This window comes from Rhinatrema bivittatum, chromosome 2 (genome assembly GCF_901001135.1).
Source record: "Rhinatrema bivittatum chromosome 2, aRhiBiv1.1, whole genome shotgun sequence".
NCBI lineage: Eukaryota > Metazoa > Chordata > Amphibia > Gymnophiona > Rhinatrematidae > Rhinatrema > Rhinatrema bivittatum.
The window spans coordinates 795,850,346-795,874,774 of record NC_042616.1 but is presented as its reverse complement, the minus strand read 5'-3'; the positions used below and the strand labels follow the sequence as shown (position 1 = coordinate 795,874,774).

At 46.6% G+C, this 24,429-nt stretch overlaps 1 protein-coding gene across 2 annotated transcripts in view; it reads right to left on the bottom strand.

The window, feature by feature from the left end:
* Nucleotides 1-24,429, bottom strand: part of SLC45A4 (solute carrier family 45 member 4) — a 213,796-nt gene that overhangs the window by 13,301 nt on the left and 176,066 nt on the right. For both annotated transcript variants that reach the window (XM_029592117.1, XM_029592118.1), the window contains exon 7: nucleotides 21,518-21,729. In XM_029592117.1, coding sequence (XP_029447977.1) covers nucleotides 21,518-21,729 — 212 coding nt within the window. The remainder of the gene's footprint in view (nucleotides 1-21,517; nucleotides 21,730-24,429) is intronic.

The window sequence follows — 24,429 nt, the reverse complement described above, 5'->3', positions numbered from 1 at the left end:
GTTTGGATGCAAAGAGGTCGATGATCGGTTGACCCCACTGGTGGAAGATTCTGCTCGCAACAGAGGGATCCAAGGACCACTCATGGGGCTGGAAACATTGGCTGAGGTGGTCCGCCAGTGTATTCTCTGTGCCTGCCAGATAAGTGGCTCGCAGTAGAATTGAGTGCGACAAGGCCCAGGCCCAAATCTGCGCCACCTCTTGGCAGAGCAGATAAGAGCCCATGCCCCCCTGTTTGCTCAGGTACCACATTGCAACTTGGTTGTCTGTTTGGATCAAGACTACCTTGTTGAAGAGGCAGTCCTTGAATGTATAGAGGGTGTACCGTATCGCCCGAAGCTCCAGGAAGTTTATCTGACAGGTCGCTTCGGTTCTTGTCCAAGTCCCTTGGATTAGAAGGCTTCCAACATGGGCTCCCCAACCTAGGTTGGAGGTGTCCTTGGTTAAGGTCACCTGAGGAGCTGGTTGCTGGAAGGCCTGTTTGTAAGTTGGCCTTGTGCGTCCACCAAGCAAGAGACAAACAAAGTTGACTGGTTATGTGGACAAGTGACATAAGCGGCTGAGTGGCTTGATGCCATTGAGATTTTAAAGTCCATTGTGTCAGTCTCATGGCTAAGCATGCCATTGGGGTGACAGACTGTTGATGCTATGTGGCCAAATAATGTGAGCAGTTGGCGAGCTGAGGCTGTTTGTTGACCGCGGATAGAGCTGTCTAGGCTGGCAGCATGGTTGTGCAGTTGTTGGATAAGAAGCCTTTGCCTACTGTGAAACATAGAAATAGAAATGACAGCAGAAAAAGACCAAATCAGCCCTTCTAGTCTGCCCAGCAAGCTTCCACATTTATTTTCCCATACTTATCTGTTTCAACAACCACCAAGTTCAGGGCCCTTGTTGGTAACTGTTTGATTCAAATTTCCTGCCATCCCCTCTCATTGATGCAGAGAGTAATGTTGGAGTTGCATCAAAGGTGAGCATAAGGCTTAATGGTTAAGGGTAGTAACCGCCGCATCAAGCAAGTTACCCCGATGCTTATTTACCCAGACTGCACAGATCAATGCCTTGTTGGATGTTGTCTGAATGTAAATCCTGTTTTCCACATTTCCCCCTGCCGTTGAAGCAGAGAGCAATGCTGTATATGCATTTAAAGTGATGTATCAGGCTTAATTGGTTTAGGGTAGTAACCAACGTAACAATCAAGCTACCCCCACGCTTGTTTACCCAGATTGTGAAGTTCAGTCCTTGTTGGTTGTTGTCTGAATGTAAATCCTGTTTTCCAATTTCCCCCTAGGTCTGTTCCTATGAAGGAGACATGATAAGACTGTGTCAAGTGGGATTTTGGGTAGTTGATCAGAAAACCCAGTGAGTACAGGAGCCGTATAGTGAGACCGAGGGAGTCAAGGGCTCCTTGTCTGGACTGGCTTTTTATGAGCCAGTCGTCCAAATATGGAAAGATGTGTATGCCCCTGTGGCGTAAATGTGCAGCCACTACTGTCAAGGCACTTGGTGAACACTCGGGGCGCGGAGGCCAGGCCGAATGGCAGTACTCTGTATTGATAATGCCCGTGTCCCACTACAAATCATAGGTACTTGCGATGAGGAGGGAAGACTGCAATATGGGCATATGCATCCTGAAGGTCCAGAGAACACAGCCAATCCCCTTGATGTAGTAGAGGAAACATGGTGCTTAGGGACACAATCCTGAATCGTTCCTTGCAAAGAAATGTGTTCAATGCATGGAGGTCTAGAATAGGCCGGAGGCCGCCGTTCTTTTCTGGAATTAGGAAATACCTGGAGAAGAACACTCTCTCCTGTTGGGTCAAGAGTTGAGAGTTCTGACTCGAGAAGTGTTGTGTGATCATCCCGGCTCCATGCTAGACTGGGTGGGGAGTCCGGGCGTACCGTTGAAAAATTTAGATGGTAACCGTGGGTTATGATGGATAGCACCCACTTGTCCCTGGTAATTGGATGCCAATTGGTTGCAAAGTGACAAAGACTGTCTCCCACTGGTGGACTGAATTGCAGGATCAAGGGGGGATGGTTGCTGCTCTCTGGAAAGGAGTCAAAAACCAGTCGCAGGACCAGCTTGTGGAGCTGGCTGCGCTCTAGGTGTTCTTGTTTGGCGGGTATGTCCTCTCTAAGGGGCCCGAGCTGGTCGAGCACAGAATGCAGGAGGATAATATCTGCGTGGTCTGTAGAATTTCTTTGACGACCCTGTGTAAGCCCCTGCAGGCTACGGAGGGTGCATCTGAGGTGACAGTTGATAGTTGATGCAGAGTCTCATGATGGTCCTTCAACTGGGCTACTGCGTCTTGGATTTTGTCCCTGAACAGATTTTTACCTGTACATGGGAGATATGCAAGCTTATCCTGCACCTCCGGCCGTAAGTCTAAGGCCTTGAGCCATGCCCAGAGTCTAGCACTGATGCCCACTGCCGAGACTCTGGATGCTTTTTCAAAAGAGTCGTAAACAGCTCTGACCTCTTGCTTACCTGCTTCCAATCCTTTCTGTAGGATGGAGGACAAGGTGTCTTGTTGCTGTGGTAGATTCTCTGCAAAATCCTGGACTTGTTTCCAGAGATTTCTGTTATATTGGGTTATATATAATTGATATGCTGCTATTCGTGCTATCAACCCTTGAAAGACCCTACGTCCCAATGCATCCAATGCCTTCTGATCTTTTTCAGGAGGAGCAGAGGAGTGTGGACGGGATCTTTTTGCCTTCTTCTGGGCTGATTCCATAACCACAGAATGATGGGGCAATTGGCTCGTTGGACCAGGTAAGTAGCATCTGTTTACTGGAGGAACCGTACCTGGATGGTCCCACAGGCAGTGCAAGAAGTCAAGCAGACCTTCCTGAACTGGTATACCATTACCTCTTTTGGAGCATCTATAAATTGTAAGACCTCCAACATTTTGTGGCGAGCATCTTCCTCCGTTATTAGTGGGAATGGTATGGACTCAGACATCTTTTTGACAAAGCTGGCAAAAGAGGTCCTCCGGGGGAGAATGACGCCTTTCCTCCGGGGCTGAAAGCAATTCTCGGAATCCTGTGAGGAATGGTCCGAGGATGCATCCTCCCGTGGATCATAGGGAGTGAGCTCCTCACCCACTGGGATTCCTGAGGGAGGAAGGATGCCAGAATCGAGACGACGAGAAGGCATCGATGGATACGGCATCAGCATCGAAGGCGACTGTGCAGGTATCGAGGTGGATGCGGTGCACTTAGGCAGACAGTCCCGATGGCCCTGGAACGAGCTCCAGCATCGGTGGATCCCATGCTGGAATCGAGCCAGATGTCCCTTCTTCCTTCGAGGAACCCGGTATGGGAATCGGGTCCTGCGGAAGCCTCGATGTGCGACTATGCCAGCGTGTCCAATGGCACGTCCAGGGCACTGATGAGGGTGTCTAGACACTCGAAGAGCGGTGCAAACATCGAGGATGCCGGTTTCGGTGCTGGTATGGGGGCCAGCACCGGTGGCAAAGGGAAACCCTGAAAGGCATTCAGGACTACCTCTTTGACCATGCGGTCCAATTCCTCCCGAAAAGCTGGCATGGATGGCACGGCAGCTGGGGTAGGAGGCAGGCTAGGTGTTACTGAATGCTCCACAGCGATCTATGGCGGCTCAGTACCCGGCATCGATATTGGTGGGGAATGCCTCGGGATCCCGGGTCCAGAGGAGGATGGGGCTCCTTTCCCCGGGCCCTCTTCGCAGGTGGCTCGGTGGAAGTCTATGCTGCTGCGGTATTGCTGCTGGCACCGGGCAGGGATGCATGTCTGTGCTGGTGGCGATGTTCCCCTCGGTGCTCGGTCTAGTCCTTCTCCGGCACAGTGGACAATGACACCAATGCTTTTGATGGTGTGGGTGACGGACGGTCACCAGCTCCCCGAAGTTCACGGCGGAGCATAAGCCCTCTCCGATCAGTGGCACTTGAACTCCAGTTCAAGTGCCACTGATCGGAGCAGAACGTTTTGATGCAAACAACTGCTCCATCTTATCCAGACGAACACGCCGGCCTTTGGGGGTCATCTGTGTGCAACTAGGGCATTGACGGACGTCGTGCGAAGGGCCTAAGCATAAAATACAAACGGTATGCGGGTCCGTGATGGACATGGTCCTCGGATACTTGGGACATTTTCTGAACCTGGTCGCCATAGAAAACCAGGCGGGCATGTGATCAATGCCCATTGGGCATCGGGGAGAATGCTGCTGGGAATCGACCGCAAACCGCAAGGAAAACACTTAGCAAGCACCGGAGGGAACGGAGCGCGATGGGGGACCCCGGTGAGGGTGATTTTAGGAAGATTACATTTCAAAAGCTCCGTGAGGAAAGTTGTGAGAAATTTCTCACAAAGCTCCTAATCATGAGGCAACTTGCTGAGAGGAAAAAAAAGAGACTGAAGGGGGACCCCTGGTGGCTACAGGGTTAGTGGCATGCTGGGCATGCTGGGCATGCTCAGTGTGCCGGTCAAAGTTCTAGAAACTTTGAGAAAAGAGTTCCGTGACAAGGCTCCATCTGATGAGGTCACCCATGTGAGGACGTCCATCCTGCTTGTCCTGGGAGAATTTCTTCTTTCTACACAGGATTCTCTACCTGGGATTCATTGCTTGCCTATAACAGGTATTCCCTGAAGACAAGCAGTTTCACTGAGATATGCCTTCAACAAAAAGGGGAAGCAAGAACTGTCAGTAGGCAGGAATCTTTGTTGGGTAAAACTCTTATCGGAGGTTTACATACTCAAACATTTTGTTGTGTTGGGAAATCAGACTTGCATGCATTTAAAATTGTTTTTTCCCCGTTTATCAACATACCACGCTCCACCTTTCAGGGCCAACAATGTTTTACTGGGGAACAAAGCAGACATGTATTCAAAAAGGAAAACTGAAATCCAACAACTGAATAAGACTCTAGCCCTATACAATGCTTAGTGGAAGCACCTTTGGCAGCAGTAACAGCTTGCGTCGGTTGGGAAAAGTCTCCAACTCTGCACACCTAGATTTGTCAATAGTAGACCATTCTTCTTTACAAAACTGTCTGTGCGCGGTCTAGTTCCTTAGGAAATATTGGACAGCAGTCTTCAAGTCATGCCACAGATTTCGAATGGTTTGAAATTAAGGTTCTGACTAGGCCATTCCAGGACAATTACCATTTTGTTCCTTAGCTACTCTGTGTTCTTTGAGTGATTGTTATGCAGAAAGATGACCACTTGTCCCAGTTTCAGCTTTCTTACAGATTTTCTCAAGGATTTTTCTATACTTTTCTCCATTCATTGACCCTTCAATCTTGACAAGTGCCCTGCAATGACAAACATCCCCATCACATGATGCTGCCACCACCATGCTTCACTGTAGGGATGGAGTTCTCTAGATGTGCAGTGTTAAGGTCTGCACCAAATGTGGTACAAAAATATTCTTTTTTTAGTTTTGTCAGACCATACAATCTTTTGCCATATGGGTTCCGTATCCTACATAGTCCTCTGCATTCTTCAAATGGGATTCACTCTGGGCTTTGAGTAATTGCTTCCTTCATTCACCCTACTATACAGGCCAGATCTGAAGAGTGCTTGGGATATAACTGTCACATGCACACTTTGACCAATCTTAGCCACACAAGCCTGCAGCTCTTTCAAAGCTGGACATCCAGTTTGGAGGGACTGCCTGATCTCAGAAGAGTCTTTGTGCAATATACCTTCCATCTCTTGATAGTCTTGATTGTACTCCAGGGATATCCAAGTTTTTATACTCATCCTCAGATCTGTGCCTTTCTACAACTTTGTCCCTAACGTCTGATAGCAAATTGGTACTCACAGCTGGGTCTTCACTTTGAAATGCACTATCCAGTAGAGAGAACAAACAGGACTGCTGAATTTATCTGGTCATGATATGAATTAGTACTCTAACACATGTGGGACCAATTCATTTGGTATGTGCTTTTGAAGATGACTGGTTACACAAGAGCTTTAAGTATTAAGAATTGCTACAGAGTCGACAGTCATCCAACTAAACCATTTCATATTTTGTTTTATTTCTATTTCATTTCTAAAATTAATTCCAGAATATATTTTTTACTTGGCAGCTGTGAGATAGGATGTGGATACATAAACAAACACTAGTTTGAATGCATTTTATTAGGATAGTGAACATTTTAGAATGGAGTAAGGACGTTCATTGTATTTTTCTTTTTAGAAGGAGGATGGTTAGAGGAGGGATGGAATTGGGGTTTACCTCTTAAAGAGAACCATAAGACCACATGGTGTATTCCTTTCTAGAAATCTGAAAGATTTGAAACACCTTACCAGAGAAACCAAGGGACCATACTAGAGAACCCCTCAGCATCCAAACGGAGGGCCAGAGACTAGATATTGTGGGGGAGCAATGCTTCTTGCCTGATCAAAATTAAGGAGACTCCCAATTTTATTCATTTCCTCAGCGACAAGGTCCAAATGAATAGAACGTGAAAAGGTGTTGAGGATCACAGTCCCCTGATCCTGAGTTTTAAAGTTTTGACTATCAGATGTATAGCAAAATGTTGCTTACCTGTAACAGGTGTTCTCACAGGACAGCAGGATGTTAGTCCTCACATATGGGTGACATCATCAGGATGGAGCCCAATCACGGAAAACTTCTGTCAAAGTTTCCAGAACTTTGACTAGCCCCTACTGGGCATGCCCAGCATGGCACTAACCCTGCAGCCAGTAGGGGTCCCCCCTTCAGTTATTTGAAAGCTACAGGCAGTGCCGAAAAATAAAACAAAACGTTACGAACCCAACACCGTGGGGTGGCGGGCGGGTTTCGTGAGGACTAACATCCTGCTGTCCTGTGAGAACACCTGTTACAGGTAAGCAACATTTGCTTTCTCACAGGACAAGCAGGATGTTAGTCCTCACATATGGGTGACATCATCAGGATGGAGCCCAATCACGGAAAACTTCTGTCAAAGTTTCCAGAACTTTGACTAGCCCCTACTGGGCATGCCCAGCATGGCACTAACCCTGCAGCCAGTAGGGGTCCCCCCTTCAGTTATTTGAAAGCTACAGGCAGTGCCGAAAAATAAAACAAAACGTTACGAACCCAACACCGTGGGGTGGCGGGCGGGTTTCGTGAGGACTAACATCCTGCTGTCCTGTGAGAACACCTGTTACAGGTAAGCAACATTTTGCTTTCTCACAGGACAAGCAGGATGGTAGTCCTCACATATGGGTGAGTACCGAGCTAAGGATGTCCGAACATGCACCAAATGTAACCAAAGGCGTGCAACAGGCACAACAACTGGGGTGGAATTTGGACGAGGGCATCCTGAACCCCACTGGGCAGGCAGAAGGGTGTTGGTATGTCACGTTGCAAACAGCTTATGCAGGACAGACTTTGTCCAAGCAATAGTGAGCAGCAAAGTTGTGGAGAGAACTCCAAGTGGCAGCCCTACAAATGTCAGGAAGCGACACCAATCGTAGGTGTGCTACTGAAGTCGCCATGGCCCTCACAGAGTGTGCTTTAACAGTCTTGGAATGGAATGCCCGCTTGCTGATAGCAGAAGGTTATGCAGTCCGCCAATCAGGAGGAGAGAGTCTGCTTACCCACAGGCTTCCCTAACTTGTTAGAGTGGAAAGAGACAAACAATTGAGTGTTTTCCCTGTGGGCAGCTGTACGGTCTAGGTAGAATGCTAGAGCCTGTTTACAGTCAAGTGTATGCAGAGCCTGTTCTCCTGGGTTGGCATGGGGCCTGGGAAAAAAAGGTAGGTAGTATGATGGATTGATTAAGATGAAAATCCAAAACTACCTTAGGCAAGAATTTTGGGTTAGTGCAGAGTACCGCCCGGTCCCGCAGAAGTTTAGTGTAAGGCAGATAGGTAACTAGAGCCTGCAATTCACTAACTCTGCGAGCTGAAGTGATAGCCAAAAGGAAAATCACTTTCCATGTGAGATATAAGAGGTCACAGGAGTGGAGAGGCTTGAAAGGTGGTTTCATGAGCCGACCCAGAACTAAATTAAGGTCCCAAGAAGGGGCCGGAGGACGTAGCGGAGGCTTGATGTGGAGCAAGCCCTTCAAAAAACGTGTTACAAGGGGGTGTACTGATATAGAGACATCTCCGACACCTTTATGGAAGGTGGCTACCGCACTGACATGCATTCTAATGGAAGAATGATAGATGCCAGAGATAATCCAGAAATTTCAGGATTGGACAGGAAAAGGGGTCAAGGGACTGAGAAGAGCACCATGAGGTGAACCTTTTCCATTTGTAAGAGTAAGCTTTTCTCGTGGAAGGCTTCCGTGAAGCAATCAGGACACGGGAAACTGGCTCAGAAAGATTAAGTGGTTGAAGGATTAACCTTTCATCATCCATGCCGTCAGGGACAAGTCTTGAAGACTGGGATATCATAGGCACCCGTCGTTTTGAGTGATCAGAAGCGGGTCCTTTCCCAAGGGAATGTGCCTGCGAATGGAGAGATCCTGAAGGATTGGAAACCACACTTGGCTTGGCCAGTAAGGTGCTATCAGGATCATGGTTCCTTTGTCCTGACGTAACTTCATGAAAGTCTTCGAAAGAAGAGGAAGTGGAGGGAATGCATAAAGTAGACCGGTTGCCCAGGAGAGGGAGAGTGCGCTTTTGGTTGACTGTGTTTGCTGCGAATGAGAGCAGAAGTTCTCTGCTTTGCGATTTTGAGCAGACGCAAAGAGGTCTATCTAAGGATATCCCCAATGTTGGAAGATGGAGTTCGCTACTGAGGGGTTCAGAGACCACTCGTGCGGTTGAAAGATGCGACTCAGCTTGTTTGCCAACACATGGTCCACTCCCAGTAAACAGGTGGCCCTCAGGTACATCGAATAGGAGAGCGCTTCCGCCCATATCTGTGCAGCTTCCTGACACAGAAAGAAGGAGCCCGTGCCTCCCTGTTTCTTGATGTTCCACATGGCCACCTGGTTGTCCGTCTGGATCAGGATGACATGATTTGAGAGGCGATCCTGAAATGCTCTGAGAGCGTATCTGATTGCTCAAAGCTCCAGGAAATTTATTTGGTGTTTGGCTTCCTCTGGAGGCCAAGATCCTTGTGTCTGCAGATTGGCCACATGGGCTCCGCAGCCGAGGTTGGAAGCATCGGTGGTGAGAGTGATTTGAGGATCTGGAGCCTGAAAGGGCAAGCCCTGGAGATTGATCAGATTGATCTGATTGTTCCACCAGGCAAGAGACTGATGGAGTGAGTCTGTTACGTGGACAATGGTCGACAGGGGCTGAATGCTTTGAGTCCATTGTGACCGTAGAGTCCACTGCATGACTCATGGCCAAACGAGCCATTGGTGTGACCTGAACTGAGGACGTCATGTGTCCCAGAAGGATGAGAAAGTGGCATGCAGTCTCGGAGTGCTGAGACTGCAGCTGGTTTGCAAGAGACACAAGTGTGACAGCTCGCTGTTGAGGCAGCAAAGCCTTTGCCTGTAAGGTGTCCAAGTCTGCCCCAATGAATGACAAGGTTTGAGATGGGACTAAAGAGTATTTGTCGTAATGGACGAGAAACCCTAATGAAATTAGAATGTGTAAGGTTAGACTGAGGGACGACAGAGCTGCTTGCTGAGTGGGAGCCCTGATTAACCAATCGTCTAGATAGAGGTAGATGTCAACACCATGAGTTCTTAGGAAGGATGCAACCACTACAAGGCATTTCTCTGATACGGTTAACCATTCATCCCTACTAACTCAATTAGCAAACATCGGAATAACAGGAACAGCACTATCGTGGTTCAAATCGTTCTTAGGGAACAGAAAATACAAAGTCAAAATTCACAATAAAGAATCTCAACACTACCCTTCATCTACGGGAGTTCCACAAGGCTCCTCCCTTTCACCAACGCTCTTTAATATCTACTTGCTCCCTCTTTGCCAACTGCTAACTGATTTAAACCTTAAGCACTTTCTTTATGCAGATGACGTCCAGATAGTCATCCCCGTCAAAGAATCCTACAGCAAAACCCTAGAATTCTGGGAAACTAGTCTTAAAAAAATTGATGGACTCCTCTCCAACCTTAATCTAATACTAAACTCCTCAAAAAGCGAACTCCTCCTAATTTCATCTGAATACAGTAACACCGACTCAAATCCTCCACCCAATTTACAAACTCCACAAGTAAGAAACCTGGGAGCTATCTTTGATAACAGGTTAAACCTAAAAGCATTCATAAATCAAACTACTAAGGACTGCTTCTATAAACTCCAAGTCTTAAAAAGAACAAGACCTCTCTTCCACTTTCATGACTACAGAACTATTCTGCAATCAATAGTATTTTCTAAACTAGATTACTGCAACTCTTTGCTATTAGGTCTCCCTTCATCTCACACGAAACCCCTTCAGATGGTTCAAGACACGGCTGCGAGAATATTAACTAACACACGGAGAAGAGACCACATAACACCAATCCTCAAAGACCTGCACTGGCTACCAATTCACTACAGAATCATATATATAAGTCTATAACCACTATTTTCAAAGCTATACACCAACACTCTCAGCTCAACCTTCAAATTCCTCTCAAAAAATTTACATCCAACAGACCAATCAGAGAGTCCTATAGAGAAACCCTACAAGTACCACACTCCAAATCCATGCGGCACATAACCACCAGAGACAGGGCGTTCTCCACTGCAGGACCAACACTGTGGAACTCCATCCCACCAGATTTGAGACAGGAACCCTGCCTGCCCACATTCAGGAAAAGACTCAAAACGTGGCTATTCATGAAAGCCTTTCCTGAACTAAACTGAACCTATTCCATCATTAACTAAGCACTCAGACTTTGCCTTATTCACGGCAACTAATATCCCTACCTTATAATTAATATTCCTACCTCATAAAGACAATTCACTAATGCCTTAAGCACATTGACTGGCATTTACGTTCTTTCGATTTAATCCCCTGCTTCTTTTCTATGCTCCAAGTTGTATTACTCCCTTGTTTTATTGTAACTGCATACCTTAGCCTTCTCTTGTTTAATGTTTTATTATTATTACTACGATTATTATTATTATTATTAATAAGATAAATATTAGTTTTTACCTTTTTTGTTACCTATCCACTTGTTAATTGTAAACCGACATGATGCGATATCTATTGTGAATGCCGGTATAGAAAAACTTAAAATAAATAAATAAATTTCGTGAAGACTCGTGGCGCAGAGGCTAGGCCAAATGGAAGCACTCTGTACTGATAGTGCTTGGGACCTACTAGAAACCTCAGGTATTTGCGATGAGATGGAGTTATCACAATATGAGTGTATGCGTCCTGGAGGTCGAGAGAGCAGAGCCAGTCTCCTCTTTGTAGAAGAGGAAGACGCAAGCCAATTTTACCATCTTGAACTTCTCTCGCTGGAGGTACTTGTTTAAGGCTCCCGAATTTTTGGGGGATTAGAAAGTACCAGGAATAGAACCCTAGGCCGTGCTGAGAATAGGGTATGGGTTCTATTGCCTTGGACTGGAGAAGGAGGGAGACGACCTGATCCAGAAGAATGGAGTGGTCGGATGTTCTCCACGTCGGCAGAGGTGGGGAGTCCAGGGGCACGGAGAGAAAGTTTAGATGGTAACCCTGGGAAATTATCGCCAGTACCCATTGGTCTGAGGTGATTGAGTGCCATATGTTGTTGAAATGGCACAGTCTGCCTCCTACTGGTATGTGAGGCAATGGTGGCTGGCTGCTGCTCTCTAGGTGGAAGTCAAAAACCTGAAGCAGAACCTGGTTGAGGAGCTGCTTGTGGTTTTTGTTTCCGTGTCTGATGAGACTGGGCTTTCTGAAAAGGTCTCGTGGCAAGGGATCTGGCTAGTGGCGGGTAGGACTTCTTTGGCCAGAAGGACTTCTTAGAGTCCTTTCGGAAGGGCTGTTTTGAAGAGTAGTCAGAAGGTACCAGAGAGAGCTGTCAGTCTCGTTATGGTCCTTCAGTTCCACCACTGTTTGTTGAATTTGTTCTCCAAATAGGTTATCTGACCTACCCTGTGTGGGGGATAACCTATCTTGTACCTCAGGGCGAAGGTCAGAAGACTTGAGCCAGGCCCATCTCCTTGCCGAAATAGCTGCTGCAGATACTCTGGTAGCAGTATCAATGATATCATAGGATGATCTAATCTCATGCTTGCCTGCCTCAAAACCCTTGTTTACTAGGGTTTGAAGCTGATCTTTGAATTGCTGAGGCAGGAAGTCTGTTAAAATCTTGTATCTGCTTAAAAATGACCCTATTATATTGGGTCATATAGAGCTGATAAGCGGCAATCCGGGAGATGAGCATTGAGCCTTGGAATACTCTGCGGCCAATGGCATCTAGAAATTTCTGTTCCTTGCCAGGGGGAAAAGAAGTGTGAGGCTTTGATCTCTTTGCTTTTTTTTGTGCAGATTCAACAACTACAGATTGGTGATCCAATTGAGTTTTCTGAAAGCCTGGAGCTGACTGCACCAAATAGGTAGTGTCAGCTTTTCTATGCACTGGAGCCAGGATGTTCCCAGTTCTTCTTGAGTAGATCCAGAAGAACCTGATGGATAGGGATGGAGGTTATTTCCTTGGGAGCATCCAAGAATTAGAGCAACTCCATCATCTGATGTCTGTCATCCTGTTCAGTCTGTAATTGGAAGGTAACCAATTCAGCCATTTCCTTCACAAAATTTATAAAGGAGAGGTACTCTGGAGGAGAACGCTTCCTACTTTCAGTGGGTGAAGGTGAATCTGTGTCTGGGGAGGAATCATCAGTCCAGATGTCGTAGGGATCAGCACCTGTCCCTCTAGATATTAGAGGGGAACAGGATGGTTGGATACCTGAAGGTCCTGGTCTAGGCTTCGAAGGAATCTGAGGAATTATCGGAGGCACCGATGAAGGCATCGAAGGCACCAGCGCAGGCATCGATGGATGGCTCGGTGGAGCCGGACATATCAGCACCGATGGTTGTATCGGTAGTGAGGGACACAGAACGGTGTTTCTCCTCCCGATGACAATGTAAGCAGGGAGGGCATCGGAGCCACCCGGGGTCCATCGGTGGAAAAGCGGCAATGAGCGCTTCCATCCTGGACAGCAGCGGTGCCAATGCTGCCAGAATCGGGTCGGTGGACAGTTCCGCAATCTGTACTGGTGTCGGAGGAACCTGGAGTCGTTGCATCGCTTTGTCGATGGCCTCCTGAACCATCCAGTCCAGTTCTTCTCGGAGACCTGGAGCAAGCAGCCCCGGCTCCGGAACAGAAGGAGGCAGAGGCATAGCTGGAGGGACCACCATTAAAGGCGGAGTTGCAGCTCCCAATCCCGTCAGGTGAGGGTTGCCTCGGTGACCCGATCGCAGAAAAGGTCTGTGCCTTTTCTGGACGGGGTTTCTTTGACGGTGGCTCGGACGATAGTGAGGTTGATTATTTTGCTCCCTTGATGGTCTGAGACTTACGGTGTCGATGGCGATGTTTGTCTCTATGATCCCCTCGGTCCTGAGGGGGAGTAGAGGGTGTCGAAGGCCGAGATGTCAATGCCGGACGGTCACTGGCCGGTGGTCGATGCTGGCACGAAGTCGATGCAATGGACGGAGTCGGGATTTGAGCACAGAAGAGAAGTTCCATCTTCTCCATTCTGGCCTTGCGACCTTTTGGTGTCATTAGGGCACATTTGGTGCAGGTCAAGACATTGTGCTCGCATCCTAGACACATAACACAGACTTTATGGGGGTCTGTGATTGACATGGTGCGATTACAGTCCGGGCACTGACGGAACCCAGATGCCATGGTCATGGAAAATCGAGCTGCGGTATGGTCGATGGCCAGTAGGCCACAAGGGCCAAACTAGACGGTAATTGACGGAAAACGGGTAAAAACTTACCGGAGTACCGCGGTCTGAAAAAAGTTAAAGGAGGGACCCCTGTGGTGCAAATTAACTTTTAGTAATTCCGTGAGGAAAATTGTCAGGAATGTCTGCAGAGCTCCTTTACCACGAGGCTACTGCTGCGCAGAAAAAAGACGACTGAAGGGGGACCCCTGCTGGCTGCAGGGTTAGTGCCATGCCCAGTAGGGGCCAGTCAAAGTTCTGGAAACTTTGACAAAAGTGTTCAGTGATTGGGCTCCATCCTGTGATGTCACCCATATGTGAGGACTACCATCCTGCTTGTCCTGTGAGAACCTATTGTGTACTGATATGAGAGATTTAAATGTCTCCAACGTATCTCCCCTATCCTGCCTTTCCTCTAAGGTACATATTTAGATCTTTAAATCTGCCTCGTATGCTTTCCAATGAAGATCTCTGAGTATTTTAGTAGCCACTCTAGACAGATTTTAGGATTGTTCCATGTGAAAATGTACACTTCAATCTCCTGTGACAGGAAGCTATCAGGATATGGAATCCCTTTCTACCTGTTTGTCTGCACTAAGTCAAATTTGTTGGCCATCAAACTTCTGAAGGTCTTCATAATGTTTAGAACTGCTCATCTCCAAGGAGGTTCATCAGAAATGTTTCTTGAATGGACATGAAGTACTAGGTGTACAGTTCCCCTACCCAAGTCTCCAAGTAAAGTTGGATGTATCATGGTGAGAGCAATTTGATGTGGAGGAAATCTGAAGGGAAGAACCTTGATCAAACTAGAATAAGAGAGTCACCAACACAAACATCCTCTTAGAGCTTCTGCGAATAGGATGTTGCTCTACAATTTCTCCATGGCTGAGTACAGACTTTAAAGGTCCATTGCACTCATCTCATATTGAAATGTGCCATGAGAACAGCATTAACTGCTGCAGTCATGCAGCCTAGCATTGTCAGCATAGACTAGGATTACGTCTGCTGATAGTTTCTTACCTCTACTGTGGCCATGTCTTGGGGTCTACTGTCAGGGAGATAGACTTTGGGGCTGAATCATATCCAGTAGAGCCCCTATAAATGACAGTTAAGTGATGGGCTAAGAAGAGACTTGCAAAAGTTGATAATGAACCCTAGAATCTATAATACCTGAATGGTAATCAGCACTTATTTTCTTTCATCCCAGTTTGAGATGTACCCTTGGTCAATCTTCCAGATAGGGAAACGCATGTATCTATATAAAGCCACAGCAACAGCAAGACATTTGGTGAAAATCTATGGTGCAGAAGTGAGGCCAAAGGACAGCAATATAGTAGTAATACGCTCCTACCACAAATGTGAGATACTTCTTTTGATTTTGGTGCATCTCTCTATAAACCTTCTAGAAATCTCAGTCACCATATTTTAGATAACTGAGAATGATACATTGAGAAATCTTTAGGCTTGCAGTCCAGTCCATAGGTCTACGATGGCTCAGAGGTCCCTATTTCCTTGATAACCACTATGTATCTGCAGTATAATCCTCACTCCCTTTCTCCTGCAGTGGAACAGATTTGACCATAAGGGCCTACAAAGAGGAAGACTTCCAATCTGAGCAGTTCCTGGAGTAAAGAGGGCCTAAAAAACCTTCTGGGAATATTTCACAAAATTAGAACCTGTAACCATACTGGCAGTCCAGAGGATCTAGCTGTCTGAGGTTACAAGGGACCAATAGTTTATGAAAAAACAGATGGACTCAAGGTTGGCTTTTCCTCCTGGTCCTGGTCAAAAACCCAATCATGGTTCCAAATGGGAAGCAGTCTGAGGATATGAACTGCTCTGCTTGTGCTAGTGAGTTCTTAAAGTCTGGTGCAAGAGATCCTTCAAGATGCAAAAAAAAAAAGAGCCACTTTTTCCAAAACCCTCTCTGAAATTTTCCAAGATGTTGAAGGCAGGTCAGAGGTAGTCTGGCAATGAAGTCCACAGTCTATACTTTTTCCCAAAAAAAAAAAAATCTCACCCAAACAAAGCACATCAGTGAACATTCTGAAAATGCTGCTTCCCTATAATGATCCCGAGTCTTTGGCTCACAGCAAGGTGAGGCAGACTCATCTTGGACTATACAGTGTGATGAACAGAGGACAAATCTAAGGTGCTGAATCTGAGGCCTGTCTTTCTCCTTAGGCTTTGAAGCTAGCCTCAAGCCAGATTTATTTGTACATAATAGGCAGGCATGGAGCCTCTTCTTCTAGGACCTAACCATAATCAGTGACGTCATGGAACAGAAGATGCATGAATGGACGCTATATTGTTCTTATATAAATTGATCTACACTCAGGACATCCGAAACATTCAATACGATACACGAGATACATTTTTTTTTTGTAGAATATGTCTGGAACATTTGTGAACCACTGTCCTGCCTCTTATACATGGTGAGAATAATCGACAAAATCAAAATGAGAAGAAATGCACACAGGAAAGACCAGTTTAGCTGTAAATTGTTTTATAGTCAGACATAATACTGAATGCAGGTTTGTAAGGGAAGGATTACTATTTTCAGCAATGGTGAATGGCAAATAAAATTACATATGAAAAAGCCATAGAGCAAACTAGGGCACTATTGGAAAAGGGGGAAAACTAAGCCAAAGAAATGTAAACATGGAATTATGGATAAAAAACATGAGGCAAAAACCAAAATAAACCGTGTTGGTGCAATCTGGCATGAGTCCAATGACAACAGGATAAAGCAAAGTTGTTTACCTGAAACAGGTATTCTCCTAGGACAGTAGAATGTTAGTCCTCACATGTGGGCGACATCAGATGGAGCCCAGCACGGAAACTTATGCCACAGTATCTAGAAACTTTGGCTGGCATACTAGGCATGCCACTATCCCTGCGTCCAAACAGGGTCTCTCTTCAGTTTTGTATGTAGATATGAGAATAACATAAACAAACTAGGAGAACCCAACTCTGCAGGGTGGCGGGCGGGTTTCATGAGGACTAACATCCTGCTGTCCTAGGAGAACACCTGTTACAGGTAAGCAACTTCGCTTTCTCCTAGGACAAGCAGGATGGTAGTCCTCACATGTAGGTGAATACCTAGCTACAGACTGGATCCGAACCAGTGGGATCAACAGACACCAAACCAGATGCCAACAGGCACAACAGAGGCACAGCCTGAAATTAAACCTGGGGCCCATGGCTGGAAGAGCTGGGTTCACAGCTGAAAGAGGTTTCTGAGGACAGATTGGCTGAATCTGCTATCTCGCCTACCATTTCTGTCCAGACAATAGTACGCAGCGAAGTTGGAGAGAACTCCATGTTGTAGCCCTGCAGATCTCCCCCATTGGAACTGTGCACAGGTGGGCCACAGACGTCACCACAGCCCTTATAGAGTGTGCCGTGGCATGGCCCTCCAGTTGCAGTCCCGCCTGGTCATAGCATACAGTCAGCTAGCCAGATGGAAAGAATCTGCTTAGTAACAGCTCCACCCAGCTTGGAGTCAAACATTGCTGGTCTTTTAGAGCACCATCTTAGTAATACATAAGTTGATTGTAATTTTACATATTTTCAATTGTATATAGTTCATCTATTTTTCTCAATCTTTACTGCCTCTCCGATCCCATCCCTGTCCCCTCCCTCTCCCCCTCTTCTTCTTTTCCCCCCTCCCCCCCCCCTGTTTTACTGTATTGTTTTTATTGTTTTTTGTAATTTTCCTCCTTTAAGTTCACTGTAAACCGGCATGATGTGCTTCACGAATGTCGGTAAATAAAAGTTAATAAATAAAAATAAATAAACTAGACAAATGGCTGGGTGGACATCCTGTGGCCTGCTGTTCGGTCCAGGTAGAAGGCCAAGGCCCTCTTACAATCCAGAGTGTGCAGCGCCCTCTCCCCCGGGCTGGAACGAGGCCTAGAGAAGAAAGTAGGCAAGACTACAGATTGGTTAAGATGGAAATCAGTGACCACCTTCGGTAGGAATTTAGGGTGTGTGCGCAGAACCACCGTGTCTTGGAAAAACCTTGTGTAGGGTGGATAAGTCACCAAGGCACGCAACTCACTGACCCTGCGTGCAGATGTGACCGGTATCAAAAAGACGACCTTCCATGTCAAATGCTTGAACGCGCACGCGGCTCTAACGGTGGCTTCATCAGCTGAGCCAGCACCACGTTCAGATCCCAAGAAGCTGCCGGGGCCCGTAGGGGAGGCCTCAGCTGAAGCAGCCCACGCATGAACCACCCCACGATAGGCTGTACAGAGATGGGCAAGCCTTCCATCTCCTGATGGTAAGCCCCTAAGGCACTCAGATGCACCTGAACGGAGTTGGTCTTAAGTCCTGCCTCCGAGAGGTGCAGCAGGTAGTTCAGGAGTTGTGATCAGGGATCACTCGTGGGTCTGGAAGGTGCGATTCAGCTGGTCTGCCAGGGTGTTTTCTGTGCCTGCCAAGTATACGGCCCGGAGAAACATTTCTTGCGCCAGCGCCCAGCTCCAGATTTGCACTGCCTCCTAGCAAAGGAGGAAGGACCTGGTTGTTGATATACCACATGGCCATTTGGTTGTCCATCCGAACGAGGGCAACCTTTTGCCCAAGCGATCCTGGAAGGCCCACAGAGCGTATTGTATCACCCTCAATTCCAAGAGGTTTATCGGAAACTGAGCCTCCTTTGTGGTCCAGAGGCCTTGGGTGTGGAGGCCGTTGAAGTAGGCCCCCCACCCCTGGTGGGATGCATCCGTGGTAAGCACAACTTGAGGCAAGGGAGCTCGAAAAGGTAGACCCTGCTCCAGGTTGAGTGGGGATGTCCACCAAGTCAGGGAGTTCCTGAGCAGGGAGGGGGGACCACACCTGGATGTGGACCCGAAGGCCCTGGGTGGCCTGTCGCCACTGGGACCACAGGGTCCACTGGGCTCAGCGCATATGCAGACAGGCAAAGGGAGTGACAAGAAGTGTCGCAGCCATGTGCCCTAGAAGTTGCAGCATATGCCAATCTGATACCAACTGGCACTGCAGAATCTCCCCCACCAGGGAAACCAGGGTACGCACCCTGTCGCAGGGCAGGAAGGCCCTTGCCTGCGTCGCATCCAGCATGGCCTCAATGAAGGCCAGCCGTGACGATGGACAGAGATTTGACTTTGGTAGTTGATTAAAAACCCCAGGTGCTTCAGGACCCGAATGGTGCTGCGAAGCACCTGCAGTGCTCTGGCCTGTGACCCGCTCTTGACCAGCCACCTGTTCAGATATGGAAACACCTGGACCCCTAGCTGGCACAAGTAAGCCCCCACCATGGCGAGATACTTCATGAAGACCCGCAGTGCAGAAGCGAGGCCGAATGGAAGCACGCAGTACTGAAAATGCTGGAGCCCAACCAGCCCAACCTGTGACTGGGGAGGATCGTGATATGGGTGTACGCATCCTTTAGGTAGAGGGATTATGGTGCCTAAGGCTGCCATCTTGAACTTTTTCCTTTTTAGGAATTTGTTCAAGGCCCGCAAATCCAGAATGGGATGGAGGCCTCCTGTTTTCTTTGGAATCAGGAAGTAGTGGGACCGAAACCCCCAACCCTGCTGCTCCTGAGGAATAGGTTCCACTGCTCTGGCCGTTAGAAGGGCCGAGAGCTCCTTTTGGAGCAATTCCGTATGCAAGACGGGGCCCACTGCAGGCATGGGGGAAAATCTGGTGGTGTCTCCATAAGATTTAGCCCGTAGCCACAACAGATGACTGTCAGGACCCACTGACTGACGTCACTGCCGGCCACCAGTCCGCAAAGACGTGGAGCCGACCCCCGAGTCCCCGGGCAACAGGAAAGGCAACTGGCCTACGCCCCCTCACTGCCAGTCAAAGCCCCATAGCGGGGCTGGCTGCTATCAGGATCTGGCCCTGGCACTCACCTGCTGTGATCTAGAGCGGGGGGGCTGGTGGGAAATACTTCCTTTGTCTATAGAAAGATCTTTTTGGCCCTGTCCGGGATGACATTTTAGAAGAGGCCGGTAAGGCCAAGGCGCCAGCGGACAAATGCTGAAGTTTCACATGGTGGTTCTTCAGCTATGCAACCGCTTCCTTGACCTCGTCGCCAAAAAGGTTATTCCTGGTGCAAGGTAAGTCAGCTAGTCGGTCCTGCACTTCAGGACGAAGGGCCAAAGCTCAAAGCCAGGCCAGACAGAGAGTAGAGATATTTACCACTGCTACATGCCCCGCCGTCCCCAAGACGTTGTAGGTAGTACGCACCTCATGCTTACCACATTTAAGGCACTGCAGGAAGAGCGTCAAGAGGGCCTTGTGAGGCTGCTGCGCCAGGCCATCCGTCACCTCCTGGACTTGTTTCCAGAGGTTGCAGGTATATTGGGTCATGTATAGGAGGTAGGAGGTAATACGAGCTACCAACATGGAGCCCTGATATACCCTCCTACCCATGGCGACCCATGCTCGGGGGTCTTTACCTGGAGGGGATGAAGCATGGATTTTTGACCACTTTGCCTTCTTGAGCACCAACTCAACTACCACCGACTAGTGGGGAAGCTAGCGCTTTTCAAAGCCCACAGCCTATTGCACAAGGTACACCCCATCGGCCTTCCAGTTAACCAGGGCAAATGAGAGGAGGTGCTCCCAGAGCAGGAGGAGTAGTTACCGGAAAATCTCATTTTTTATTTTGAAGTTTTCCTGAAAAAAGTACAAGCTCCACCTCTGCGAGACAACAGCTCGCAGAAAAGGAAAGGACTGAAGACAGACCCCGCATTGCGCAGGGATAGTGGCATGCTGGGCATGTTCAGTATGCATAAGTTTTCCGTGACAGGCTCCACCTGATTATGTCACCCACATGTGAGGACTACCATCCTGCTTGTCCTAGGAGAAAACAGAATCTGCACGTCCAGTGGCACATACCTAAAAAGCTTTCCTAGACAGCTCTGGAAAGATCATCTATTCCAGCACAAGATGGAGTCATATAACCAGTGCATAACTGTTGCACCTGCTCATTATCAGAGACACTGTTACTAGCAACATCTGCATTAACAAAGCCATGCTCTCCTCACCAACTACTATCACTGTCAAGACTGAGCTATTACTATAATTAGCCGTAATTACTACGAGGGTCTACATTAGTATTCATACCAGTGAAACATTAAACCAGACAGGAACACAACACCACTTCCTGCTTCATTTAAAGCATCTAAAAAGCTTCTGTAGTGCCTTGGCTCTTCAGCTCCTCCAAACCCAGGCAGCTTTGTTTTTAATGCTATCCAACATCCCGGTCAGCACCACTAATGATATTGAGCCCATGGGGATGCCAAAGCAGTAAACCATACATTAAGCACAGCAACTCAGAATACTGCAGTCTGTTAACCTGAACAATCTAAGGATTAAACTCTATGGTGATCTCATACTCTAGATATCAACATCCACAGCGATGTGCTACCTGACAGTCCAACATACTATGGTTTTGGAACCACTATTTTAAATGCACAGATAGTGATTTTTCATCCCAAATCTTTTAACCACAAAACATAAATGCTTCTAAACATGATAAATTGCTAACCTGGTATATCTTAACAGGATTAAAAACTCAAAGTTATCTTTGTACTACAAAAAAAAAAAGTTATAGTTTTTCAGTTGAATTTTTTCTTTTTTTGCTTCTCCGAGTCACTACCGTTGCAGTTTTACTGAAAGTTCATAAAGGAAGAAGCAAAATTCAAACACTGACCTGGTTTCTTTATGTAAAAAAAATTACAACTTTGATCTCTAATAAATTGGACTCACCTGTTTAATTTCATGGTATTGTCCTAGAAGCGCATAAGGACAGTACGATATGCTCATTGAGACGATTCCCATTGTGCTAATCATGATCATGGAGACGTAGACATTGGGGAAGATTGACATGACCGCAGTGCCGATAGAAAATCCCAGCGTTCCCAGAATAAAGATCACTTTTATGCTAAGGTCATAGTTGTCCAAGTACTTCTGTAACAAGGCTGCAAGAATTGTACATATGATTTCATTAAAGAACTTACATTTACAATATCATGACTTCTGACGCAAAGGGAATGGGGCACAGGGTTTCAGTTCATGAAGAACAAAGAGAAAATTGTACACCCTCATCTTTCCAAAAGCACATGTGACAATCACTAATGCATTTTAAACCTTCATGAAAACAGAAACATGGATTTAGAAAGTTATCTTGCACCAACTGAATGTTGTATACCCCAAGTGGGAGAAGGAAAAAGTGCACTGGTACCAAAAGCTACATCATGAACAGGGATGGGCATTCATGCATCCATTCGTTTGGACATCTATCCCGTATCTAATGAATGAACAAACATTTGCACAATGAATGGTGTTATACCTAATGAGCACACTTTAGATGGATGTGTATACCATTTGCTTTGTGCATACAATTATTTGTTCGTTATATACGCGCTCACACGTGAAACGAATAGACATCCAAAAATTAACAAATGCACAACCCTAATCATGTTGTTACAAAAACTTCTAAATGTAGCTTATTTTGAATATCAGTCACTCCAACTGATTTATTACCATATTTGGTTATCTTGTTTTAACTAAATAAAAAATTAAATTATAAAATAAGGAAATGCCTGCCTTTCCAACTAATGCTCAAGGTGACATACTACAATAGAAAAGTGCAGTACTGATGCAAAAGCACTACATTTTACATGCAGAATATGCAACAAGATATATAATGTGAACTTAGGTCTTACCTGATAATTTCCTTTCCTTGAACCCTGCCAGACCAATCTTTACTAATGGCATATCTCTGTTCCACAGCTGCTAGAGACAGAGGACAAACCTATATTCTTTTCACTCCCATGTCATCACTCCCTGGTATAAGGGAAGATGGACAAAACAAGGGGGAACAAAGGAGGAAGATAAATAAAAAATATATTGCCTACCTTGGAAAAAAAATTAAGATCCATTTGGCTGCTGCTGCCTTCCTGAGCAGGCTCTGGACTGGTCCAGAAGAACTCAAGGAAAGGAAGTTATCAGGTAAGAGTTAATTTCACATTCCTTCTCTTCCTGCTAGACCAGTCTTTACCAAAGAGATGGTACAAAAGCCATTTCTCTGATGGGCAGAAGAAAGACGGAGCTGCCTTAAGGACTCCTGCGCCAAAGGCTGAATCGACATCCAATCTATAGAATCTTGTGAAGGAGGGCAAGGATGATCAGTTGGCTGCTCTACCAATCTCATCTGGAGGCACTGCTGATACCTCCACCCATTATGCTGCCTGTGCCCTGGTGGAATGCACCCAAAACATAGCCCTTAAGCAAATACAATCCTCCTTAATACATCTGGATAATAAGGCCTTGAGGGCCATTTCATCTTCCTAGATGCTCCATGCAAAAAAAAAAAAAAAAAAAATAGCCTGTCTTCCTGAAAAGGATGGTGACTTTCACATATCTTAGATATTGGCTCATATCCAAGATTTGCAGTTTCTGTCCCCAAGTATCTCCCTGGTCTCAAAAGGCTGGGAGAGAAGATTAATGTATGTGAGAGACACTACTTTTGGTTTCAGACACTTCAAAACTGGTTTGGTTTGGTTTATATTTTGCTTTTTTCAGGCCCTTTAAAGAACATTACATGCAGGTACTGTAGGATTTCCCTAACCCCAGTTGGCTCATAATCAGTTTATACCTAAGGCAATGGAGGGTGATGTGACTTGCCCAAGGTCATCAGAAGTGACAGTGGGATTTGAACTCTGGTTTCCCTGATTCATAGGCCACTGCACTAATCATTATGCTACTCCTCTACGCTGTCTTTGGTAGAAAGGCAGGAACTGAGTCCAGGGGGAAAAAAAAATCAAATGTGGATCTTTACAGGAAAGTGCCTGTAGATCTAAAATATATCAGGCCAAGCAGACTGCCACAAGAAAAACCATCTTAAGGGAGAGGTCCTTCAAGGATGCTCTCTTATGCAGCCCTGCTAGGGCATTAAGGACTAAATTAAGGTCCCATTATGGTACAAGTGGCCCTGTCAGGTAAGGCAGAACATCGGGGTGCGTAGAAATTTGTTTGCCTTTCATCACCCCCTAGAACAGGAAATAGTGGCTACCTGCAGCTTCAGGGTTCCAAGGGCTAGGCCCTTGTCTAATCCGCTTTTATGTCCACCCTCCAAGGAGAGATCTTATGATCCTCACAGAATCTCTCTCAGCATATGAGTGGGTTTGACACTTATTTAAGTAAGCAGATACCTTCCATGCCCTTCAACAGCTGATATGACTGCTGGAGCCCTTCCTCCATAAACACGCCCTTTCAAGGGCCAAGTCACAGGAGAAAACAGACCGATTCTCCATTGCCACTGGGTGCTGATGGAGGAGACCTTTCTCCAAGGGAAGACGCAGGGGAGGCCTGGAGAGGAGTCTCTGCACATGGGAATATTGAGAGCAAAATATTTTGCTGGTGGTTGAAGAGGATCAATGAATATCTTGTGCCGAGTAATACTTGGACTTAAAAGTTTGCAGGAAGGTGAAATTTTAGGGTATAATAATCTTTAGGGTTTGCGCCTTGATTAAAAGCTAGAACAGATAAGTGATTTCTTTTAATGTATGTGTATTTGGGCTTTGAATTTATTTATTATTTATTTATTGGGTTTTATATACCGGGGTTCCTGTATGGATACAGATCACCTCGGTTTACAGTGAACGGTAAACTTTGCT